Below are 27,465 nucleotides of genomic sequence, written 5' to 3' on the forward strand. Positions count from 1 at the left end.
CGCCTAGCACCCAGCACCATTAATCTAACACAGAGAAGTTACTCATTAATTGTTTTGTGAAGGTTAAACAATAGCCATTCATACATTTACTATTTTCATTTTATCTAACCACAATAAAAAATTTTGGTTCTGAAAAATTTTCAGATTAAAACCGTCATTCCCATGTTCTAAATGGCGAAGTATTGGCATCATAGCAAAGCACTGATTTAAGGGCTGGGTCAGATTCAAAACTGCTTCTTGGAAAAATCCTGGCTTTGCCTGAAAGCACTTGTGAGCTCACCGCAATGCTAAGGTGGGATGGTCTTCCTGCCTTGCAAGAATGCTGGTCAGGATCTTTCATTGTGTCAGGTGAATGGTACCCCTTCCAATCTGTTAGTCTGACTTTCAAGTGTGTCTGTACGCAGTTAGCAGTGTAGACTATGGCTCCAGGTCTTATTAAGAGATAAACGTGGAACAGATAGACTGCTCCGATCAAAAAGCATAGTTGAGGAAAGCTGTATTTAAAGAAAATAATTTGAGGGAAATGGTTTTTCAATTCTCTGAAGTAATTCTAGACCTTGAAAGTCTACATAGATGCTGTGCCTGTTTCCTTATCTGTAATCCAAGGAGATAAGCTAAGCAATGTCTGGGTCCCTAAAGTTTCTATGAGACAACATACTGGTTAAGAGTCTTTGGGAAGAACCAACTATACCTAACAGATGTGGGGGACACAGAATCGTCCTTACTTCATCAAGAATTGTCTCCATGACTTGAACATCCTGACATTTATAAAGTCGCTGGAGCTTTCTTCTTGTGCCCAAGTCCCCGGACTCCCAGTTGCACTCTTTTATTCCTGCCATGAGCCTCAGAGCCTGAGTTTGCTCCTCTTCTCCTCCAAAGCTACCAGCATTCTCCCTACTTTTCTCTGGTTCCCCTGTCTTCCAGCAGTGGCTGCAGAGTCGTACTCCCTGTAGCAGCAGCTGTCTACAAATCTCATAGCCTTGGTCAGTTTAAAGGTTTTGTTGCTGGTCCCACATGGAAGCAAAATTGGGGAAATGACTCAGTTTCCTCATTGACAGCATGAGCATAATGGTAGCTTGAGAGTGCCTGTGAAGAACAGGTTAACCTACAAAATTTCTGGCCCAGGGCACCATGGTAGGTGCGGAATATCAGTACACTGCCAGAGGAAATGGAGCCACTCAAGTTTTATAGGAAACTACAAAGATCTGCAATCCCAGAGTAAGACTGTCCCCACATCTCTTCACTTTAGTCAAAGCCAGTGTGAGGAGCCAGTGTGTTGCTGCCATGATTACGTCTGAGAAGATATCTATTTCTCATTTGAGTTTAATTCTGGTTCCAGTGATGAGGTGGGAGGATATCACAGAAATTCTCTCTGGGAAACAAAGAAAAAACTCTTTTGTGAGGTTCATGGTATTTTTTGTGCCATTCTCCCAGTCCATGTCAAATCCCCTAGTCCGTATCTCAGTGCTGTGAGAAGCAAATACAACCTTGAATGAATATTATGCACTATTTAAAATGCATATTTTTCCACACTTATTTTCTCTCCAATGAATACAGATAAGTGAATAACATACCCTTTTATTTTAAATCGCTATTTACTGCCAATAAGCTAGTTAAAATATTTTTGCTTCCTTATATGTTCCTTTTGTTCTTGTTCAGGTACGTATTCTATACTTAAAATTTTCATGAAAAGCTTATTATTTATATGAGTAAAAGAGTAGCTTGCCTTTTTGTTTATAGCAAGTATGCAACTCTGTCTGATAGCTCATAAAATAAAATTGCAGTCTCACACATTGTAATTTTAAAATCTTTCCCAATAATCTTTATGCTATGTCACTTAGACATCTAATTTTTTAAAGGGCTGCATATAAAGTCAATGTAATGTTATTGCTATCAACATACCTCTTGATTTTCATGCACAAATATCTGACATGTTCCTTTGAGAAGTAACAAAATCTGAACTAGCTTTGAGTTCCAAGTTGCAATGAGAAAACTCCACATTTAACCCTGTGCTCTTATTATGTTAAGACTAGGACTCATCTCCAAACAAACGTATGATTGAGATGATGTTTTGGAATAACATCCTGTGTTTTGGTGGTGCATCACTCTTCAGTGACATTCTGAGGTTGCATTGTATTAGCACATGATATTTTCCCCAGTTAATTGATATCCCAGGTTTGTCCAGGGGAAAATCTACAGCTCCCCCAAACATGCTTGACAAGTTATTATATTTACTTTAGTCAAAGCCCGTGTGTGCAATATCCCTCTTGGAGGTGGTCTATTATTGGAGTCCCATATGCTTTTTGTTTGGGAAGAAAGCAGTCACTGTGTCATACTGTTACATGGAGTATTCTTTTTCAGGGATGTTGTTCCCTTGGGGACCATATCAGGCCAGAGTTCCTTGGTCTAATAAGACCTTTGTAACTCCTATTGTATAAAACTTCTGGGAGGGAAGCAAGAGTTAAACAGAAAATGTAATTCAAGCAACCATATTAGGCCACATGTGGGAAAACATGACTCTTAGTAATGGATTTAAAAAGGTATTTGTTGTAAAAAGCACAGTGATGCCAAAACATTCAGGGTATTTCAGTGTAAATGAAGGCTATTGTGGCATAGGACTCGTAACATTTTAACATTTACTTTAGTTTCTGAATATGAATGATCTAAAAATACACCACACAGAATTGTCTATTAATAAATGTTTATAGTAAAAAAGATGTGATTACTATGGAAGACCTATATGGTGATATTTCATCTAAGATTTTTCTTGGGTCAGTTTTCCCATCAATAAAATGACATTAAATGAAGAATCAGATGAAGATAATGACTGTGTTGGCATTATATACATACTTTTTTTCACTGAGTAATACAAAAGAAGTAGACATACTAATCAGAATTATGCAATTTTATCATTGTACTTTATCAGCAGATGACAAACATGCTGACCGTATTTTGTATAGCCAGAATTTTATAAATGAATTTGCAAAAAATGAACATAGATGCCTTTTATTCAGATTTGATAACTATGTCTTAGGAAGAAATTTTTTATTTAAATTTTACATTATAACTTTTGGATACAGAAGTCATGAAATAAATACTTAAAATCTTTTCTTAATTATGGTAAGGCCCATTTTCTGAAATGAGAACATTTTACAGTAAAATTTGTGATACTGTGGTATTTTGAGACTCTCCTCTTTTTTTTAACAGCAAATGGTTTCACAGCAACGCATTCTAATTCACGAAGATTCCATGAACCTGCTAAGTCTTTATACCTCTCCTTCTTTGCCCAACATTACCTTGGGGCTTCCCGCAGTGCCATCCCAGCTCAATGTAAGTCATTGCACAGCATCAGCCTAAATCAACCCAAGCAGTATCTCTTCATAGGGGAACTCTCTTTCATGTTTTATATATTTAGACTTTAGAAAAACTTGACAGAGCCAGCATCTCCTTCACTGTTTGCTATTTGCTGTGTTGTTCAAAGACATTCAGTCTAATTTCAAATCAGAATTATCCTGGTTTCACATAATCATATGTAAACATAATAACTAACATTTGTATAATGGTTTATAGCTTTTAAAAAAGCACTTTCCAGATATATTATTTTAATAGCTCCACACAGCCATCCTGTGAAACAGAGATTACAGCCCACGCTTTTACAGAAGGAGAAGCTGAGACTTGGAGAGTTTCAAAGCACAAGAGCACAGAGCCAGTAAGTGGCAGACCTGGAACACAAGCCAGGGCAGTGCTGAGAGGTACAGCTTCGAAAGCACAGTAGCATATGTTTATAGAATTTATTTTGTGAATGACTTTATTTTGGGAATTTAAGTTACTGACTCTCTGGTACTGACGAATATGTATCTGGAAAACCTCTAAGAAAAATATTAAACTATTCCCAGAAGATTCAAAGTGAATCAATTAGTTTAAAAGTCCTGACAACTGAAATAGGTTCTTTCGGGAAGAAAGCAGTCACTGTATCATAGTGTTACATGGAGGCCTAGAAGTCATTCCTTGTCCTGGCCTCTGCCTTAAAATTTCCTAGTACTCAGCAGAGAAAATGGAATACTAGAGATCTCTTTGCCGAAGCAGTGCTAAACTTGAAATGTTATTGTCATACTAGCAGAAGATGGCAATAATTATTCTATGCATATTCCCTAAAACCGTATCAGTTTTAGTTGTAAAAAATGTGTGGGCCTTATCCAGAATAATTCATCTCTGAAATGTTAATTAAATTGTATGCATACAGGGGTCATATGGTACATTAGGTTTAGAGAAAAATTTATTCCAACTCTCATCACCAATTTGGCCAATCCTTACCTTCAAGTCTTCCACTGAGTAGAATGTGTCAAGTTCACGTGTATGTTCAATACAGTTTCAATACGTATTTTAAAATCAATCTAAGAGATATCTTATCTCTGGTATTGTCAATAGACTATAATGTCATTTTATGTGGTACTGTGTTCTTCTTATACCAATGAGGAAAAAACAAAATTTGGATGTCGTCCTATATCTGGGGATTATAAAAGAAAGCATTGAAAATACTGAATTCAGCTATGCTTTTAAAATTCCACATGAAACATTTGTAAATGAAATGAAAAACAAAAAAGGAATTAGGAATGAAACTAAAAATAAATATTCACAGATAATATTTTACAGTTATCACTAATTAAAAATTATTTTTCCTTCTGTTTCTATTTCCTATCTTTTCTAACGATAAGTAAATACAAACCCAAAAACTTCTTATGACACATGAATAGGCATTTTATTTTTACTTATTTTTGTATGTTCTAAGCCACTCCTCTCAGTAACTCACACATATACCACTTTTAATGTGGTCAAGGAAAATTTTTTCCCAAAGGACCAAGTACTAAAGCCAGACCATTTAATCTTTCAAAGGTAATACGATTTGGTACCATTGGATGAATAAACCAATGTGGTTTGGATTAAAGTTTCATTTTTCTTTGCTTCCATTTTGGTGTGGATGAGGCCATCACAATTAATTTTTCAAGTTTAGCATTGCTTTGCCAACGGGATCTCTAGTATTCCATTTCTCCACTGAATACTGGGAAATTTTAAGGAAAAGAGGCCAGGACAAGGAATCACTTCTAGATTAAACATTGCATTGACTTGCTGTGTGACTCAGACAAACCACTTACCTCTTTGTCCTTCAATTTCTCCATCGCTGAAAATTGCTTCGCCTCCCTGGTGCACAGCAATTTTGAAAGATGAAACTTGAGTTTTGAAAAGAAACATGCCACATAATTTTGAGGTATTAGAGTCCTGCTTTTGTAATAGCAAAATGACCACCATTCATTAAATCATTTGAATAGGATAATTCATTATTGCTATTGATGATATAATTATTATTGCCTTATTACTGTGTTATCATACATTTCAAGTTCTTAATAGCATTTTTATTTGATATCTTATTTCACTTGTAGTTTATTATACAAAATATCTGGAATGTCATTTTCAATATTTAGAGATTTGGGGATCTGTTATGAATTAATATAAACTGTTTAAATCAAATTTCTGCAGATTTTTACCTCCTTTCATTGGGTTATTTTAAGAATTTAATTTTAAAAATTAAACATTGGACACTTACAGCTCTGTGAAATTATTAGAAGCCATGTAGAGAAAGGGTAAATTGTTCCTTTTGCTTGCAACTCCAAAATTACAGTCCATCTTATCTCCAGCTTCTTAATCCCCATGATATAGTCTTTGAATAAATTTTACCTTTCCAGTATGCCTTTAACTTAAACAGTGTATAAAATATTTTAGAAATGTACTTTCCACTTATTAAGCCAGAAATAAGCATTTTTTTGTTTTTTTTATTGACACATAAAAGGTACATAATTTGTGGTTTACAACATAATGATTTGATATATGTATACATTGTAGAGTGACTTAAGCTAATTAACATATGCATTGTCTCACATACTTATTTTTTATGGTGAGAACACTGAAAATCTATTCTCTCAGAAATGTTCACGTGTACAATATATTGTTATTAACTGTAGTCATCATGTACAATAGATCTCTTGAATTTATTCTTTCCACCTAAAATTGTGTACGTAGCATCACTTCTGATTTTAATTTAAAAAACTTTTTATGTTCAATACAATGACAATATTAAATCGTCTTCAGTGCTCCAACCCTATTTTTATTTCTTCTTTATTGAGTTGAGTTAGTTGAAAAGGTCCATTTTCCCTGCTCAGCCATTGGGTAAGATGGGGCTTTTGTTTTGGGAAGCTACGGCATAGGAAACTTGTCTAATGATGCAGAGACCCAGTGACCCACATGGATGAAAGAGGATTAACATCTTTGTTATTTCTCAACACAGGCTTCGAATTCACTCAAAGAAAAGCAGAAGTGTGAGACGCAGACGCTTAGGCAAGGTGTTCCTCTGCCTGGGCAGTACGGGGGCAGCATCCCTGCGTCTTCCAGCCACCCTCATGTTACTTTAGAGGGAAAGCCGCCCAACAGCAGCCACCAGGCTCTCCTGCAGCATCTATTATTGAAAGAACAAATGCGACAGCAAAAGCTTCTTGTAGCTGGTAATTCATTATGGCACCTTTTGCGGATCATTTTAGGATTTTATTTTATTAGTGATCCAGGATAATGTCTCTTTTACTTAAGACCCTGATAGAGATCCACAGTGCTATACAAAAGTCTCCCTGATACCTGGTACTGTGGGAAAGGCTATCACCTCTATTTATTCCTTCAGATCCAACTGGGGTAGGAGGACTCACCTCATTTAACCTTTATTCATACCAGACTAGACTGGTGAGTTGTATGGTCAGATGCGTACCTGTCCAATGCCCTGACATTTCTCTCTTCCCACACCTGACCTTTTGACCACACCTTCTGTTGTTTGCCTGGTAGCATGACTAATTCACTAATTTTCTTTTAGTTTATACCATATATCTGTTTTCTTTGGCTTCTTATCTTTTCTTAAAATTGTGCGTGTGTGTGTGTATGTGTGTGTGTGTATACACACATATACATGTATTTTTTTTTTTTCAGGTGGCGTTCCCTTACATCCTCAGTCTCCCTTGGCAACAAAAGAGAGAATTTCACCTGGCATTAGAGGTACCCACAAATTGCCCCGTCACAGACCCCTGAACCGAACCCAGTCTGCACCTTTGCCTCAGAGCACGTTGGCTCAGCTGGTCATTCAACAGCAACACCAGCAATTCTTGGAGAAGCAGAAACAATACCAGCAGCAAATCCACATGAACAAAGTAAGCCTCCAAGCCAAGTCAAAATGTTCTAACCGCTGGTTTGGAAATTGGGGATCTCTTCACTGATATGGGTATATAAGAGGAATGTTGATGGGAGTCACAGCAAAAAGGATGTGATCATCCTAAGCCTGCTTTCTTGGCTCAAGGACAGCATCACAATATCAGTGTTTTAACCACCATTATGTTCATGAGACATTTGTACAAAATTGAGATGATACATTTGCAAGATCTTTTATGATCAGGTATCTATTTTGGTACACAACCCCATATAGGCCTATATATGTGGAGCCTCATTTTTTAGTGTTGCAGAAAAGATTTGAGGCAGACTTGAATGTGGTGCGTTGACATGTCAAAAAGTTTGTACAGGTGATGGCAGATAGGCCAAGGTTAGCCAGTAAGGCACTTCTCAGCAACTTGTATGCATCTATGTTACATTGATTTTGCATATGCCCCACTTCATTCCAATAAGCGTTTGGAGTAGTTTCTCAGAAACTTGTGATCATTTCTTCCTGGAAGTCTTAACGTTGCTAAAATGGACAGCGGATGTCTGTACCATACCACATCCTTAGGAGCTCTCCTGCTGAGGCAACTACAAAGAAACGGTGATTGCAGCATAATATCAGACAGACCAGTAAAGGATTTTCTATGAATTTGTAAGCAAAATGATATTAAAGAACCTGGTCTGGACAGTTTTTCCACTACTCTTTGCTGTGGTAGGCTTAAAAAAGCACCATCTTCTCATTCCTGGAAAATTCCTGGAAAATATTAAGGTCCTGAGTATTAAGATTCTATTCCCTTGCCTTTGTGCTGTATCATCTACAAGTATGTTACAGAGGCATAAGAGGCATTATATTGCAAACTGATAGTTTGTTTACTAATAAATGGATAGCTAAAACCTGGCTTAGTAATAACTTTGTTGTACCATGATATAAGAAACAAACAAAACAAAACAAAATAAACTCTCATGGGCAGACGCCTAATCATCTTTATAATGGCAGTAGGGAAAAGGGATCTTCATCACGTGCTGGTTTTATGGCAAGTGTTGCTGGAGTTTTTCTCTTCTTTTGGCCTCCATGGTAACAAGGGCAGAGCCATGAAGGAAGCATGGATTAGATACCATGCTTCTGAACAGAAATTTTTCCAGCCTAGCCCTTTGCTACTCTCAAAGTAGCAAAAGTATGTGTGGGATTGGGGTGCTAGAGATGGGGTGGCTGGCAGGGGCAACTCTCTCTCTAACCTTTTACGATACATTGCAGATCCTTTATGTGTCATTAGATAATGCCTACTTTATTGCTGTAGCACTTCTCTAAATTTAGCAAATTATTTCATATCAAATTATTTTATATCAAATCAGTATCGTCAGGAGAGAGTCAATTTCCTTCTCTGACTAATGGCATAATACTCATTGACTTGTATGTGACTCTGCTTATGTTTTCTATATTATGGTAGAGTTAGGTTTGTTTATTTGTTTTGTGGCCTTTCGGCACAACTTAAAATCATTAGGTATTCTTGAAAAATTGTCCACTGTTTAGGGCAAGAAATGTATGTGGGAGGGAAGATTAGGGATCTTATTTTTTGCCTTATAGTGTTTCGATCTGGAATTAGGTTTGTTTATAAAACCAGTATTAGATAGTAGATGGGCTTTTCTGCCATGCTTAGTTCTATTTCCTAGAAACACATGGATGTACATATTCTACTATGGTAAAGTAGGTAGATTACTCCATTTGAAATTGTGATCTACAAATGGTTTCTATGAATACCTTTAAGAATATTTTGGAATACAGTTTTTTATTAACTAATTGCCACCGTTTCAGATTCAGATGGTATGCTAATATCAGAATCTTTCCTTTTCAGTATCAAACTCGAGATTTTGACAGGCGGATGCTAACCTCAGTCACACTGGATAAAACTCAGATGAAAAGCAGGCATTTGCATTTTAGCAATGAGAAAAGCAAATCTTATCAGAGACCTTTTCCCATGTGGAGCTGATTCCTTTGAGTCTGTTAAGAATTCTTCCCCAAATTAGAAACAAACCTATACTTTTAGGTACATGTTTGTACAGTGGTTTGATTATTAAATCTTGTCTTAATTAGGCAAAATGAAGAACAGAAAACTTCAAAGTCCAAAGCTGATCTTTATATGTTAACCTCTCTCAGCTTGGGTGTTTAGATGACTCAAGCAGGTCGCCAGTTGGCTTTTCTCCAAGTATGTATTCCATATGTTTAATCAAGTTGGCATATGCACATTGGGTATTCTCCAGATTTTGAAAATATTTTACCTGCCCTCAGTTGTCTAAGGGGACAGAGAGGAAGCTTATTAAAGAAAATATCAAACCCGTGCCTTACTCTGAAATATTCACAATAGAACCCTTAAGAAGTGAATGGCTAGTATTCACCTGCTTCCGTGAGGTGACAAGGATGCTTATTTCACATTGGGTCACATTCATAACTTAGATGCCCAAAGCTAACATGTTTCTGTATAATATATTGCTACATACTTGATTTAACCATTTAGAATGCCCATTAGTAAGAAATCACTACAGAAATTTTGTCACGTTCCCCCATTTCCGTGGGTGAACCTTCATGAAACCCATTCAAATTGGAGCGATGGTCCTTACTCTTGAGATACTTATAGCAGGAAATACAGGCACACATGAAGATGTCGACATACAAATGACATATTTAAATATGTCTTCTTTTATTTCCTTTTTATGGTTCTTTTTTGAGGAATTTAGAGAAACAAAAAATGAAGTGGGAACAAGAAAATATAAGTAGGATTATTTCTAAACCTGTATCAGATTAAATATGATGGGCTTCCTGGTATAAAATTTGTAGTAATGTGTTTGAGTTACTAATAATCTTCTGCAGAATTAGAAGCAAAGCTATAGTTTTAGGGGCATAGGTGATGCAGTGATTGACTTATTAAATTTGAAAGAGTTTTTCATATCTTGCTATTATTTTAATATGTTTATAAAATATTCATGTTCAGTGTAAATATATATTGTAACTGTTATTAATCATACAAAATAATTTACCTACATCTTGCCTTATACTTTACTGTCATATTTTGGATATTTGTGGGATATTTGTGTGTCGTAAGATTATTTGCCTCTTATAGTTATGGTGTATGTGTTCAAGGGCTTAGCAGAAATATCCCTGGAATGGGCTTTTATAGTATTTATACTGTTATATCTGCCAGTAACTAATGGGGAGAGTCAGAAAGAAGAGTGCTAGGCTGGAGAGGAAACCCTGTCAGAATGATTTATCTCTGCCCGTAGCTTGAATATTCTATTTTTCACTGAAACTATTTTAGAAGCTTAATCATAAAAAAATCAGGGCTTACAACATTTGATCTTTTGTTTTCTGAGACATTTACAAATCAGAAATGCATTAAACAATTTCTATTGCTAATATATGGTATTAATATTTTGTGCAATGATGTCATTACACATTCATTTATATCATTTTTCCCAAGTACCGTGGAAGAACCTTTTCAAAAAATTAAGTTTCTTTATACCAGCATCAAGAGAAGACTGATGCTTTTGCCAGTACACCTTGTTTTTCTCAGTGGAGGGAAAAAGAGTTTCTAAAGTAGAACTTCCCTCAAATACGAAATAGCAAACAAAAAGTAATAAGGTATTGGTAATTTTCTCCTGAGCCCATTTCAAGTTTAAATATTACCACAGGATTTTTTTCTGGTGAAATAAAACTGTGATTGATTAAAACAGACTATATAACAGTTGTTTAGGAATATTGATGATTTTAAAGAAGTATTCTAAGCATTGCCTAAAAAAATAAAAGGGCAAATCTCTAGTCACTTCACTATTTGAATGATATATAGAAATTTTTCAAAATCTCTTCAGGCATTTTTGTTGTGAGGTAATTTGACATAGATCTCTGCCATGGCCCATCCCCTTGACAACATTATTCTTTATTTCTCTGTTATAGTATTAATAGAATTGCAGTAATTCATGCCTGTTTCTATTTTAACTAGAATATTAATACTTTTTAATGTCTGTTTTTCATATTCATTCCATTACATCCATAAGAGCAGAAATTTTAAGAAAATTTATACTTTGTTTAGTACTTACCTTAATGAATTATTAAACTATGTATGTATGCATTAAACAAATCATTAAATACTGTGTGCAGACACAGTTTTAAGCACTAAGAAAACAGCCTTCGGTGTCCTCATGGAGCTTACAGGTTGTGGAGCAGGGATTGAATTATTCAAATAGACAGTAATACAGGCCGGGCACAGTGGCTCACGCCTATAATCCCAGCACTCTGGGAGGCCGAGGCGGGCAGATAAGCCGAAGTGGGGAGTTCGAGACTAGCCTGACCAACATGGAGAAACCTCATCTCTACTAAAAATACAGAAACTTAGCCAGGTGTGGTGGTGCATGCCTGTAATCCCAGCTACTCAGGAGGCTGAGGCAGGAGAATGGCTTGAACCTGGGAGGCAGAGGTTGCAGTGAGCCGAGATCCTACCATGGCGCTCCAGCCTGGGCCACAAGAGCGAAACTCCATCTCAAAACAAACAAACAAAAACAGTAATACAGTGTGCTAAGTATTAAGAAAGGAGACATGAGAAAGAAAACTGATAACTTTAAGGAAATAAAACGTGAGTTAATTACTTCTCTGGATTATCTTGTTCTTATTATATCTCACTCCCTTTCTTTTTCTTTCTTGCTGGCTCGCTTGTTCTCTTGCTTTCTTCCTTTCTTTCTCTTTCTTTCATATATGCTCTGTGATAAATATCTTGTGCATTCCTATGACTGGCTATCAGCCAACACTTTTTTAAAAACTTACATAAATCGTAAGATGATATCTTATATATGCCAAGGTTCAGTCTAGATATAAGTATTTATTATATATTTATTACTGTGATACTTAGGCATTTTGACATGAGTGCTATTTTATCATAATAAAAATATATCTAAGACAAGACCAGTGAATGTGAGGTCAAGCAGATGTCCTGTGTTGCCCTTATTAAAACAGGTAGATGTTATGTTCTGACAAGCAAGGCATGAATATAATTATGCTCAAATGCTGGATCTGAGCAAATGGAGAGCTTTCATTAGTTTTGGAAGAGAATTTGACTGTTTATTTGAGTAGTATCTGTTTTATTCCTTTTTGACATAATTTTCTAACATGAATGTTATATATTCTCTGAAATCCTCTTGATTTATACCCATTCCCTGTCCCCAGCCATTCATCCACAGTGACCTAAGAGAGTATATCCTTTCATGCTTGTGGTCACATACAAACATAGCATGCGTGCCTGTGTGTGTGTTAATGTGTTGCCTTGTAAAGTGTCCCAGAAGGCAGTTATAATGTAGAACTATTTTGTGCACTATTGAAAAAAGTATATATTTTGAGAAGGAGATTAATTAGAAGAACAATTCTTTACATGTGTGTATATTCCAAAAGTTTACATTTTTAAAAGTTATACTTCATATTCTCAAACAGACACTTTATATTAGCTGTATTCTAATGCAATTCTATCCATGGCTTACTTGTAAGCAAATTAAATGTTAAGTATAATTACACAAGGGCCATTTACCCACTTTTGACTTTTTGCTGCACTTGTTTCTTCTAGTGTACCTCTTCCTCCCTTTGTTTTAGGCACTGTGCATCTTCTCAGCACCTTCTCCATAGATACCTTAGGGTAGGGTCATTTAAAAACTATCAGCTCACTTTTATATGGAGGATTTACTATGAGCTGGACTCCACACCAGAATTCTTATGTCTATCGTCCCATCAACCTTAACAACTCACTCTTTTCATTCAAGAAAATTAATTTTACAGTGTTGAAGTAGATTGAGCAAGGTGGCAGGGCTAGTGCAGAGCTGAAATCCTGACATAGGTTGTATGACACACAAGCCTGTCTTTAACTATTTGTGCCTATGGTTTCAGTCTTATTTTATCACCAAGCAGGAAACCTGCTTTTCCTAATTTTATTTTTGTCTAAAAGTAGGAAATTCACAATTAAAAACAAGGCAAACAAACATTGAAAAAAATAGAATGATCTTATTTTTCTTTTGCACTGGTTTAGATTTGCCACGATGAAGAAATCCCCTTTCCCAACCCTGCCTCCCAACTTTCCACACATTGCCCTCCTTCCAGTTACTCACTTGGCAGTCTCTGCGGGTGGACCTGACAGTGAGACTTTCCGATATCCTGTTGGATTATCAGGCTTTCCAAACGGTGCAGAGGGAATGCAGGACAGAGCCAACTACGACCAGGCCACATTTCATTCCTTTGTCGCATGTTGTCACATTGCTATTGTTTTAGATTGGACAAACATCTTCCACAGCAGTTCTGGGCAAGCCTGAAGCTGGAAGTTACTGACTTCATCAGGTTCAAGTGAAATGCAAATGTTGGCATCTCATCTATGGGTGGTTGGAAAATGCCTTGTTTTATGTTTTGAAAAATGGATGAGTAGAAACTTGAACTGGGCTTTCATTTAGGAAAGTAGGCATTACTGTTGTCAGGTTTAATTTCTCTCCATCCATTTGACAGCTTGTTTCCATGCAGGGTCTTTTAATCACCAATTTAGGATTACATTTTGCCCATTACATGGATAATATGTCCAAAAACTTTAGCAAGCATTGAAAAGCCGTCTTAATTTTATAATTGTAAAAAGCCTACTGGATTATTTATGTATCTATAGAGGTTTATAAAAGAAACTTTCACTTTACCCTTAAATCGATGTTATTCTGAGATAATTGGCCCAATATAAATAGATTCTTTTAAATACGTAGTGGGCTCCAAAAAAATTCACTTATACAATACCAGCTTATATCATCACAAGGAATTCATATAGATGTATTTCACTATATAATTACAAGTTGATGGTTTCTAATATACAGAAAGTGGCTTGTTGCTTTATTATTAGATGTGATGAAATCCTGTGTTTGGAAAAGAAACAAAATGACCATTTCAGTGGATTAATGTGCAGCATTCATAAACATTCCCAGTGCTGCTTTCATAACTTGGAGACCAAGGGAAGGGACCTAGACCTTTCCTTTTCACTCTACACTGTTAATCTAGTCAGAGACGCTTTTATTGAATGAGGAAAACAATAGTTGGACAAGACTATGAGGTAAGAAAACGGGGAAGAAAAGTATCTGGGGAATTAAACCACGTGAGTTGTTTGACTGATGTTGATTCCAGGCAGTTCAAAGAGAAAGGGAAGCTAAATAATTTGGTTGTTTCCCAACCTTGACAAGTAGTTTCATGTGACAGAATGAAAAAATTAGGTCTTGCTAAGGAATTTTTAATATAGTTAAGTGATTTGTGGACATGAAAACTGCCAGTAGGCCAGTAGGTAGCAGTCTCTCTCTCTCTCTTTTTTTTTTTTTTTTTTAACATATTTTGGTAGCTTGCAAGTTCCTGGTTTAGTTCTTTTTTTCCTGTGTCTTTCAGCTCTTCCTCAAACTACTTACGAAATCTGAGGAACTACAGTGACCCTGAAATGTCATCTGGTCTAGAGTATTCCTCTTCCTGCAGGCAGAAGTGCATCCAGAGCTATGCTCTCATATCCTAAATGTACTTCTACTCTCTTGCTATTAACCTAGTTGTATCAGCTAGCAATATAAATTCCTACAACAGTCTCCGGTCATGGAATAATTGATGATGTTCCCCAAAGACTTATCTATTAACAACCATTACATTTCATTCTGGAAATGAAAATAGAGAAGACATGTTCTTTCCCTTGAGTGGCTCAAAGACCTGTAAACAGATCATTATAATCAAATATGATTCTATCAAATGCATAGCTCACGTGAAGTACAAAATATATCATCCCGATAGATTTTTCAAGAGAAATTTCTGAGGTCTTGCACAATTATTGGTTTTGCAAGATTGGTCAAGATATTCAGCCTTTTTGTTTAATAATTCCATAAACAGCAAATTTTTGAGGTTTACAGTGAGGATTACATGAGAGAACATATCTGAAAGTGCTTTGTAAACATGTTAAGCACCTCTAAAATCTTACGCAGTATTTATATTCTTCCAAATCTTGGCTATTGTGACAGTGCTGTGACAAACACAGGAGTGCAGATATCTCTTTGATATACCGATTTCCTTTCTTTTAGGTATATACCTAGCAGTAGGATTGCTGAATCATATGGTAGCTCTACTTTTAGTTTCTTGAGGAGCCTCCAGATTGTTCTCCATAATGGTTGTACTAATTTACATTCCCACCACCAGTGTCCGAGGGTTCCCCTTTCTCCACGTGCTTACCTGCATTCATTACTGTCCATCTTTTGGGTAAAAGCATTTTAACTGGGGTGAGATGATGTCTCATTGTAATTTTGATTTTCATTTCTCTGATGATTAGTGATGTTCAACATTTTTTTCATATAGTGTTGGCCATTTGTATGTCTTTTGAGAAGTGTCCATTCAGATCTTTTGCCTATTTTAAAATCAGATTATTAGATTTTTTTCCTGTTAAGTTGTTTGAGTTCCATATATATCCTGGTTATTAATCCCTTGTCAGAGGGGTAATTTGCAAATGTTTCCTCCCATCCTGTGGGTTTTAGCTTCATTTTGCTGATTGTTTCCTTTGTTGGTCACTGTGTTTAATTGGGTTTGCACTGCTTTCCAGTTTACCAAAATAAGGAATTAATCAATGGAGGAAAGGGAGATGATTATGAGTTGGAAGAGAGGGATTCATTGGTTTGAGATTTTGTCTATTTTGAGACCCATTCCAAAACTGTCAATGATTAGGAAAGAGAATAAGGATGCCTTTCCGCACTGTGCCTCTATTTTCTACTCTTAAAGAGAAAAGGAGGAAAACTTGGTCAGAAAGTATACTGTCAACTGAAGGATCCTAAAGATTATCAGGGAAAAAAATCCTATTATGTAATTTTTAAAAGGACATAAAATTATGCAGTGCTATAAAAGAAGGGAAAACTGCTTATTTGTGTGCTAGTTAAAAACATTGCCCCAACCCCCGCCAAGAAGTCTTGGTTAAGAATTCTACACTCTTGCTGAGGATTGTATGTTCTGAAAATTCAGTCTTCCTCTTTCTACTTTTGCCTCCCTAAATCCAGTCTTCCATAGCAGCCAGAATGATCATTTCTAAATGCAAACCAAATCATGTTATGGTTAAAACGCCCTACTTGCTCCTTCTTCTTTGCAGGATAAAATCCAAACACTTTTACGTGGCCTACAAGGCTGTCATGATCTGATTCTTGCCTCCTCCCCTTGCCTTCATCATCTCCTCCCTTCCCTCTCTCTCTAGGCTCTAGCCACACTGGCCCCCTCTCTTATCTTTGGGGAATCTCATTCCATCTCCATGAGTTGTGCCAGCCACTGTTTTGTGTGGAAGGCTCAACCTCCACCTCTTCTCATGGTTCAGTTGTGTTTTGGGGTCTGTCTCAGCTCAGACCTCACCTATTGAGAGGGCTCTTTATTGCCCATCCAAACGAGAGTAAACAGAAACACCCACCTGCTCACGCCTTCCTTCATCGTTCCCTGTCACTTCAAGTTTCATTTTTCAGTTGCTAATTTTCTGCCTCCCCTACTGTGTGCCGGGATCTTGCTTGATTGACCACTCTTTTCCTAAGGCCTGGCATATAGTAAATGCTCAATAAAAAAAAATTGTTGGAAGAATGAAAAGATGGGTGGGCAATGTTCTCAAACTAGTTGGAACAAACCTTTAGTTTCCTTCCCAGAAGGGAACATTTATTGAAGTTACTGCAATATTATGAAGTTTTGAGAACCAGAGGAAAACAATTTAATTGCAGGCATTGTTTTGGACAATCATTTAGAGTTAAAAAGATGAAGCAGCATTTATTAAAAATTCACTTGGTGCTTAGATTAATTTAGAACCTCTTTAATATTGCTTAGAAATGGTATTTTTCAGTTTAGACTTCAATTTTTATGAATAATGAAACAATATTTAGAAAATATTTCTTCTCTTGTTATTTAATTTTGGTTCTATTTCCCTAAAATGCACAGAAGCAAAATGACATGGAGTATCATTTTGGCTTGAGGTTGGAGTTCTACTCCAAGTAGACCTCTCAATTTGAAAGCCCTCCAAGCTCTGCATGTTGTTTTTGAGGACAGTTGGTCCATACCTAATCTATTTGTGAATTGAGACAGAATTTTATCATTATTTTTAAATCTAGTTTCCTTGGAGCTTAAGGGAAAGGTTTTATTTTCCAAAGGAAGAATATTACATTTATTTAAAAGAAAAAAAAAAAAAAGCAAAACAAAACAAAAAAACAACTTGTGCTGTTGCCATTCCCCAAGTACAATCTGTCTTAAAATCTGAGGCAAAATAAGAAAGTGGTGAGTTGCATTGAAGGTCATTTTGCATAGTTTAATAATCATATTCAAACACTTGTATTTAATGATGTGTTGACAATGTCAGAAAATCAGATGTCTATCAGGAGCAGATTTACTCTTTATATGATCCTGTTCCTAGTTGATATTTTGTATCTGAAGATATTTGTTGGGATGCAAAGGATTTCTGTGGGACACATTAAAATTATAGAAATTAAGTATATTTTATTTAAATGTATGCTTATAGTGACTTATAGACTTGTATCAAGTTATGTAATTTACACAGAGGTGAACTTAAAGTGCTAACGTGTAAAGATTAGTGACAGTCTTTAAATATTATTTAATGAGTTTTTCATCATGTGCCAACAGAATATATGATGTTAAACATGGAATGTAAGATTCTGAAATTAAAGATTTGGTATAATTATGACCTGGGCAGGGACTGATAAAAATTGAAGTTTAGTTGTAATCCTTGAAGACATTCAGAATTTGGATAAATTACCGTGGTATCTGGCACACAGAACATCTGTTTGAGTATATATAAGTGTGTGTGTTACAAACTCAGAATGGTCATAGGCTGCCCGTGACGTGCTTAGTGTTTGGCCCAATTGCTGTACAGTAGCACGGAGAATAGGGAGACAGCCTGACAGATGAGTACGAGCACAGACAAAAGGCAAAGGAGAAGCTGTGCAGCCGCGCTCTTCTTCATCTCTGCTGGGTTCTCCTCCAAAGTAACTCACCTGGTGTCAGACGAGTGGCACACGGTGTGTTTTACAGATGAGGCCTCAGCAGAGATTCACACAGGCTTGCACAGTTATCTGTCCCACAGCTGTTTTCTAGCCAGCAAGGCAACAGCTCGACTTTGCTAGGGGATCACCTCCAGATGTTCAACCAAAGAGAGACCCTGCCACCCCACTGAGAGTAAGCAGACATCTCCTAACTACATCTGGGGCCACTCAGTGGCAGTACAAATTAGAAAAGGGTTAGCCCATACCAGCTTTGCAGTGGTCATATTTGTAGTTGAGAAACACATAGAAAACAAGAAATTCCAAATACTCACTTTCCTAGTAAATAGTCGGAAATTTACAAATAGCACCAAGTAACTTTTATAGGAAATTATTCAAATCTGGCAGGCAAGAATTTCTCTGTGACTTTTGTTTGTAAATTTTCCTTGCTGAAGTTAATTGAAATTTTTTCCACTGTGACAAATTTGACTGTTTAAACAAAAACAGCCTTAGTCAGATACCTAAAATAAAATAAGAAGTGCAGATTAACTCCTTTTCTGCTTTTATATTTTGCAACACTGGCACCGGATGTCCCATTTGTCTTTTTTGTATTTTGTGAATCTTCACAAAGAGCATATTTTATTCCAGAGAAGATGAAAAGGGGTAGTTATTGCTCCTGTAGACATTGACTTTGTTTTATAGCATAGGAGAAAAAGTGTCAAAGCACTGTTACTAAGCATTAGTAACTTTTTCAGAAACGTATGAAGCTCCAACTAGGTGTTATGCAATGTATTAGGTACTGGGATATAAAATGATGAAAAACAGGAAGCTCATGCCCTATGAGATTTATATTATAGTCTGGGAAATAACTGTATTGTAAACAGAGATAGCGATATGATGCCAGATAACAATGAGGACTCTAACGAAAATATATTAATGAGATAATAACAGAGGCAAAATATGATAAGAAGGAGCCAGTCAGGCATGTAAAGATTTGAGGGAGCAGAGAGAGCACAGCATAGACTCAGGCCTTGTGGGCGAACAAACTCTGCATGTTTCTATTCACGGGGCAGCCAGAGGCCCGGGTAGCTGGAGCATGTGAAAAAGAGAGAACAATATGCCAACCAAGGTCAGAGGAGTCAGTGGTGCCAGGTTGTTGAAAGTCTGTGGACCATGGTAAGAGGTTTGAATTTTATTATAAGCATAATAGGATGTCAGTGGGGGATTCTAAGCAGAGAATTAATGTTACCTAAATTACATTTTAAAAATAATTATTAGAGCTACTGTAAGAGATTGTATTGTTGAGGGCCGAGAGGGCAATCAGGGAGCCCAGAGTGGGGCCTTTGGGTATGGTATTTAGGAGCGCAGTGGTAGCAGCAGAAATGGAGAAACATGTCAAGATAAAGCCTTTATGTTTGGAGGTTGAATTGCCAGGGCTTGCTCATAAATTAAATGAAAAAGATGAGTGATAGAGAAACAAGGATAAATCCCAAATATTTGGCTCATGCAGTTGGGTAAAGCTGTTTACTCAAATGAGAAAGATTGGGTGATCAATACAATTGGGTTAGATGGGAATAAAGGTTATCTTTGAGGTATTTAATGTTTATGATGTCTATTAGATATTCTAGATCTAAGAAAAGAAGTTAAGTCAGCAGCTAACTATGCAAGTTTGGAGCTCAGGAGAGAGATTGGAATTGCTTCTATTAATCCAGTTGTCATCAGAATATATAGCTATTTCAGAGCAAAATGTGGAGTAGAATGGTGTAAAAAGTTCTAGGTTTCTACTCTTCTCTTTTTAAATCACAAATTCTTATTTTACAATCTTAGAGATGACTTGTCTTTTTTGGGCATAAGATTCCTTCTTTAAAAAATCAGAGTTTTTGACAATGTTATTAGAAGATTTTCAAGTGCAGCATTTCATATCTACATGTTTTCTACTCAGAAGTTACTGTTTTATGTCAAGAAACATTTCTTTTACGAACCATGAAGGAATTCTGCTCTTGGAAAAATATCATTTCACTGTTTGGTCTTCTTGCCAAGTGATCACAACGTTATTCATTCTGGCTTTTTTCTTCCCCATGTTTCCTTTGGTACATCAGAAGTGTAGATGAAGCCAAAGAAACTGACCGGAACAAATAGAATTGTTTCTGTATTGCGTGCCGAAAATTGTTATATAAACTGTCATATGCATATCTGTGTCAGTGAGGTTGTAAATACTGACCAGATTTGATTAATAGACTGAACAATGTGATTTCTGGATACTTCAGTGACTTCACAGGTCAGATTTCAGAAGGTCTTCTGTTAAAATGTACATATGCTATGTTCTGTGAAAACTCAGGGATTTGTTAATATTAGAGATTTTCTTTAACTTGCTAACTATGGGAAATTGTATTCTAGTAAATTAACACTCAGTTTGTCTGGTCTTTGGCTGCAATGGTAATAACAGTCTCTTATTTTCAAAAATGCTATGATTTTTGTCTTATTTCCCTTTCTAAAATGATTCACTTTTGCTGCCACCTATTAATATCATATTTAAATGGCCATTGGGTTTGGCATCATTGCAGTCATTATTGACCTTAACAAGAGATTTTGGTTAAATAATGTGGAGGAAAGCCTAGTTGGCTGGATTCTAAAGAGGATGGGAAAAGAGAAATGAAGACAGTGAAGAGCGATAACTCATGGCATTTTATTGTGAAGGGAGGTATGTAATGGTGTGGGTTGGGGAGGAGGTCAAGGAAAGTTTTATTTAAGATGGATGGTACTGCTGAAAGAGTACTAGTGAGAGCATTCCGGCAGAGAGGGGATATGTGTGATGGAGGACACAGTAGATAATTGCAGGAGGGGAAGGGATCCAGGGTGTAAGCCAAGGGGTTGACTGAGATAGAAGAGCAGACATTTCATTCATTGCAACAGCAGGAGGGATTAATGGGATTGCTTAATAAATGTGCTAGTAGCAGCAGGCTGAGTTTCTCTTCTGAAGCTTCCATTTTCTCAATGAAATGAGAAGCAAAGGTATCAGCAGGGAGTGAGGAAAAGGGAGAAATGTTAGAGATTTGAAGGGAGAGGAGGTAGTATAAGACAGTGAGAGTAAATTAACTGGAAAAGTGGAATAGGGTTGCCAGGCAGCACTGAGACTCCATTGGAGGGTGTGGTCATGAATTTGGAGAACACTCAACATGATCGTAATTTGTTTATTTGTTTCCTAGCTCATTCAGCTGCTTGGGTTTGGCAGAGATTTAGTATTGACTAAGGTTAGAAGTCTTATTTGTCCAGTGAAACCCATATTGAAAGGGGCAGGAGCACTGATGGTAATATAAAGGAATGGTTTTCAATGAAGTATGGAACCTTGTCCAGAAAGGAGGGAAGTGAGCAAATGAAGGGGACAATATGTAGTGAGAGTGTGGCTTGGAAAACCCACTGGAATGAGGAATGGTTGGTGTCAGAATATTCTAAGAAAGAGCCAGAAGAAAGGAATGATGTTTGATATTGAGATCTAGAGGAATGCAGGGTTACTGATAAAGATCAGGTCTCAGGTAAGGTCATAATGTTGGGGAATGAGGTAGAGTGGAGGACTAGACCATTGGAGGTTGAGAGGTTGAGACACTGAGAGGCCATGTTGTGGCCAGGGATTAGGAAGGAGAAGAATCGTAACAGAAGAGTCTTTTTACTTGGTGGGTGATATTTTTGGCTTCCTCTTAGTTATTGAATATTTCTCTGTAATGTCAGACATCCAGAAACTAGCTAGGGTTCAAAGTCATGGTCCCCCCCCACCCCCCAGAAAGCAGGGACTTCTGACATGGTATTTCCTGGATACTGGCTCTCTGGCTAACCTTTCATCCAGCACACTCAGTTCCCATTCCACAGCCACACATCCCATAAAGTTCTTCTGGTATCCTCAAGAGGCCCTTATTGGCAGGATCTTTTGAACACCTCTCCGGGTGTCTACTTGACTCCTTAGTGTCATTGGTCCACTAGCTCTACTGAGCAGGTTCCAAATAACTTTTCAGCTATGCTGTATTAGTGAGAGGGAGAGTTTCTACAGCTCAGTGAGCATTTGTCCAGTCTTCTTACAGTTGGTTTCTCTGATGGGCTCCTGCAGCCTCCTTTACCTGGCTAATATCTTTTCTCAGATAAATCCCTTCTTCCCACAAGCTCCCCTCACCTGCTCTTATTTGTAGTCTGAGGTATGAGTAAGGGTTGCAACACTGACTGATAGTCTCTCTCCCCCTCTCTCTCTGAATAATTAGTGGATGTTTGTTACTCAGTGTCCTTATTCCAGCCAAAACTAGGAATTTTTCTTTAATATCTTATTTGAAAGAAAGAATATGCTGTTGCATATTCTTTCTTAAACAGCCAATTAAATGGGATCCTACAACTTTGTAGTCAAAATTTAGGACTATTATATTGTCTCTTTTATCCAGAATCTCAGTACTATCCAAAGTATTATATATTAAAGAGGAGCTGATTAGTATTCAGAATTGGGACAAAAGTCCTGCAAATAGTTTCCTAAAATATACTTAAAGTCATCTAAACCATGATTAAATGAATGTGTCCTCCTTCTCCTGACTGGCCAGTAACAATGGATGTTAGATGATAGGCACAAAGGAAATTCATATTCAAATTTCTTCATTGTGATATGCGTTTTGATTGGTATATGTTTTCTTAGCTTGATCATGTCTGACTTACTTTGGTGATATTTAGGCCTTATATGTGTTTTTCCTAAGTTATATTTTATTTCTCTAGATTCTTACTCTTCACCCAAATGTATTATAACTTGTATCATCTACTTTAACATTATCTTTCAGCATTTTCCTCCGATCTGTTCTCAAACTCCACTAGACTTTTGGTGGCTTAGATGCGCTGGTCTCCTTTTCCAATCCAAGGTCCCCACAAACTCTGCCTTCTACCAGATATGCTCCCCACCCTTATTTCCACCCCTGCTTCCCACCCCTCATACATGTAACTAACTCCTTTCCATCCTTCATCCTTCGTGTCTAAACCTAAACATAACACTTCCTCAGCTTAACTCCCTTGACAATCCCCATTTCCACTGCTATGCCAAGTAGTACGTGCTCTTATAACATCTTGTGTTTCTTTCTTCAAAGCATTTTATCATACTTGAAAATAGGAATAAGTATTTGAAGCCTTTCTAAGACATTCACTATAAGCTCCATGAGGGCAGAGCAGTGGCTATTTTTCTAATGCTTAGCATGGTGTCTTGAACATAGTGGCACTCAGTAAATATTTGTTGAACAAATGAATGAAAATTCCTAATAAATCTACATGCAGTGAAACTAAAGGGCTTTGTTAGTGTTATCAGGGCCATTTGAGGTTGTGTGGACTGCAGGAAAGTCTATAAGCCTAAAGAGGATGAGGTGTCCATCTAAGTCTGAGTACTTAAGTATTCACATTTTAAAACATGTATTTTTTAATTATGTGTGAGTAGGAGGTAAGCATGAATTTGACAAAGAAAAATCTGCATTCATGTTTATGGTGGTGGTATTATAAGCGTGCTGCTAGTTACAATAATTGCCATGTTGCTTACATAGGCACTGACTTAGCAGAAAACTAACAACTCTAGAAAACACAGTTCAAGGTCTACAGATGATATAGTCCACAGGGCCATTGTGAAATAAAACAAGTGGCCATTGTGAGATGAAATAATCTTGAGACTTTTTCCTCATTTATTGAGCTTTCATGTTATGGTATTTTGCTATTGTTTAAGTTAGGCATATTGTCAATTATCTTTTAAAATCATTAAGCAGTTAATTCATTGACTTCTGAAAACTTTCAATCTGATTTATAAAATAAAATGTCTAAATAATGATTTTCAAATTAAAAAATAATTTCCTGATTCTTTTCTAATACTTAATTTCCATTTGAGTCTGTTCGTAAAGCATTTTATTATTTTTTTAAATCTTACACCTTTCTAAAGTTCAGAATATCAAAATGAATATTTCTGTGTCTTCCAAATATATGTAAGAAGGCACTTTTTCATTTGACTATAGTTTCTCTGTATAGGTATGAGAAAATTAGACAAAGACTATTAGCATTTGTGTTCTGGCTTTTACAGCGTTTAACATTCGTTGAAAAATGATATTGACAACATTTTTTAACACCCCCTTTATCTTTTGAGAAAAGTATTATTCCCAGGTTCAACTTTCAAAACTTGTCCTTTTGAAAGTTTCAGAGTTTCCATGGATAATTTATTTACCTTTTTGTACACCATGTTCTAACTGCATTAAAGAGTGGTCCATTAAAAAGAAAAAACAACCCAACACTTAAAGACCTCATTCCCTGCCTACTAGACCCACACAATATGGAATAATGGGACTACTTCAGATTTCGTATTACTGAGGAAACTTGTTGCCTACAAGTTCATTCTGAAATATATGTTCAATGATTAGAAATCACAGTGTATAAGTTATTAGAAATCAAAGTGTAATTTGCTTCTCTGTTACCATCAAGAACTACTGAATTTTGAACCCCTGAACACTCTCTTCTAGCTGCTTTCGAAATCTATTGAACAACTGAAGCAACCAGGCAGTCACCTTGAGGAGGCAGAGGAAGAGCTTCAGGGGGACCAGGCGATGCAGGAAGACAGAGCGCCCTCTAGTGGCAACAGCACTAGGAGCGACAGCAGTGCTTGTGTGGATGACACACTGGGACAAGTTGGGGCTGTGAAGGTCAAGGAGGAACCAGTGGACAGTGATGAAGATGCTCAGATCCAGGAAATGGAATCTGGGGAGCAGGCTGCTTTTATGCAACAGGTAATAGGCAAAGATTTAGCTCCAGGATTTGTAATTAAAGTCATTATCTGAACATGAAATGCATTGCAGTTTTGGTAAATGGATATGGTTTCCTATCAGTTTATATTTCTTGATGATTTGAGTTCAGTGTTTAAGGATTCTAACTAATGCAGATTTATGTATATATCTATACAGAGGTCTCTCTATATACTGATCTCTATATAGATATCAAGATTTCATTGAAAATCCACTGGTAAGGAAATATCTGTTACACTAAAATTATGATATATAATATCTGAGCAATTGATAGGCTTTAAATTTATCCCAAAGCCTGCTACACCAATTACTTCTAAGGAAAACAAATTCACTGTTATTTTTAGTTTATGTGTTGAGATCAGTGACTGCTGGATAGTCTCCCAGTCTGATCAATGAAGCATTCGATTAGTTTTTGATTTTTTTGCAACATGTAGAATTCAATTTTCACATCACTGTAGATAATGTATCATACTATAGTCTTGAACACTGTTAAAGGTAGTCTGCCCCTTCCTTCCTCTCTCTTTTTTTAGTTAAGTAGAAATGTTCTGGTCACCATGCCAGTAGTCCTAGGTTATTGTGTAGGTTGCAATTGAACATATTAGGAATACAGGTGGTTTTAAATATATAGATGCAAATTGCAGCACTACTTTCAATATTAGATTATGACTCACATAGCACTGCTCATTTTACTTTTATTTTGTGTAATTTGATGACACTGTCTATCAAAAAAGAGCAAATGAAGCAGATGCGAATGTTGGTGAGAAGTAATGTGCAGCATAATGGTCCAATCAGATACAATATTGTATCTACAATTGCAAAAAACACAGTAATAGGATGAATATTATCTGATATCAAGTCAAAATCAGTTTGAAAAGAAGAAGGTGTATCATATTTTATATTGTCACTAGAATCTCTTAAGTATAATTCCATAATGTCATGGGCATATACCATAACATTCTGACAAATAACAATTGGAAAAGATAGGTTTAACAAAAGAATTTACTTGTACATAATGCACCTTCAGGAGGACTATGTCCTTTGATGCTATAAAATACAAACAACTTTGAAGGCAACAGAAGACACTGTTTATTCAAGTCAGTTCTTTGTCAGGTTCCTGCTGTTCTCCTACAGAAAAGTGATTCTGTGAGGCTGAACAGGAAATGCCTTGTGGAAACAGGAAGTCCAAGTGATTCATGTACTGAGGAATGTAGGAAAAAAAATCTGAGGATAGTGTTTTACTCTTTCTGTTTTTAAAGGGCGCTCTATGAATTGATTTATTGTCTAAGAAAATAACACCACAAGTAGGGAAATTGTTACGGAAGCTTTTCACTGGAACATTTCCTTCATATTCCCTTTTGATATGTTTACCTTGTTTTATAGGTTTACTTTTGTTAAGCTAGTTAAAGGTTCGTTGTATTAAGACCCCTTTAATATGGATAATCCAAATTGACCTAGAATCTTTGTGAGGTTTTTTCTATTAAAATATTTATATTTCTAAATCCGAGGTATTTCAAGGTGTAGTATCCTATTTCAAAGGAGATATAGCAGTTTTGCCAAATGTAGACATTGTTCAACTGTATGTTATTGGCACGTGTTGTTTACATTTTGCTGTGACATTTAAAAATATTTCTTTAAAAATGTTACTGCTAAAGATACATTATCCTTTTTAAAAAAGTCTCCATTCAAATTAAATTAACATAACTAGAAGTTAGAAAGTTTAAAACTTTTCCATATAATGAAAGTCCTTCTGATAATTTGACAAATAGCTATAATAGGAACACTCCCTATCACCAACATATTTTGGTTAGTATATTCCTTCATATTAAAATGACTTTTTGTCAGTTGTTTTGCATTAAAAATATGGCATGCCTAAGATAAAATTGTATATTTTTTCCATCTCATAAATATTCATTTTCTTCAAAGTCTTTTTTCAATCTCATAAAAAAGGGATAGTGCATCTTTTAAAATACATTTTATTTGGGGAGGAACATGTGGCTGAGCAGACTTTTGTATAATATTACTTCAAAGATATGTAATCACAAACAAAAAAAACTATTTTTTATAATGTCATTTGAGAGAGTTTCATCAGTACAGTTGGTGGACGTTAATTGTTTGAATTTGATAGTCTTTGAATTTAATCAAGAAACTACCTGGAACCAGTGAAAAGGAAAGCTGGACTTAAATAATCTTAGAATTAATTGATAAATGTCTCTTTTAAAATCTACTGTATTTATTATAATTTACACCCTTGAAGGTGATCTCTTGTTTTGTGTTGTAAATATATTGTTTGTATGTTTCCCTTCTTGCCTTCTGTTATAAGTCTCTTCCTTTCTCAAATAAAGTTTTTTTTAAAAGATCCCCTTTCATACACTTGGCTTTGTGTAAACTTGCCGTATTTAATCGAAGTTGAAGCTTG

General features: G+C 36.2%; 1 protein-coding gene across 6 annotated transcripts in view; it reads left to right on the forward strand.

Moving 5' to 3' along the window:
- The window catches only part of HDAC9 (histone deacetylase 9), a 927,644-nt gene that overhangs the window by 574,007 nt on the left and 326,172 nt on the right, over positions 1–27,465 (forward strand). For 4 of the 6 annotated variants that reach the window (XM_011973895.1, XM_011973898.1, XM_011973899.1 and 1 more), the window contains 4 exons: positions 3,208–3,330; positions 6,341–6,554; positions 7,024–7,241; positions 24,771–27,405. In XM_011973895.1, the coding sequence (XP_011829285.1) occupies positions 3,208–3,330; positions 6,341–6,554; positions 7,024–7,241; positions 24,771–25,085 (870 nt within the window). In that variant the 3' untranslated portion in view covers positions 25,086–27,405. Of the gene's footprint in view, positions 1–3,207; positions 3,331–6,340; positions 6,555–7,023; positions 7,242–24,770; positions 27,406–27,465 lie in introns of those variants that run through there. The other 2 variants (XM_011973893.1, XM_011973894.1) reach the window with 1 other exon arrangement.

This window comes from Mandrillus leucophaeus, unplaced genomic scaffold (assembly GCF_000951045.1).
Source record: "Mandrillus leucophaeus isolate KB7577 unplaced genomic scaffold, Mleu.le_1.0 Scaffold140, whole genome shotgun sequence".
NCBI lineage: Eukaryota > Metazoa > Chordata > Mammalia > Primates > Cercopithecidae > Mandrillus > Mandrillus leucophaeus.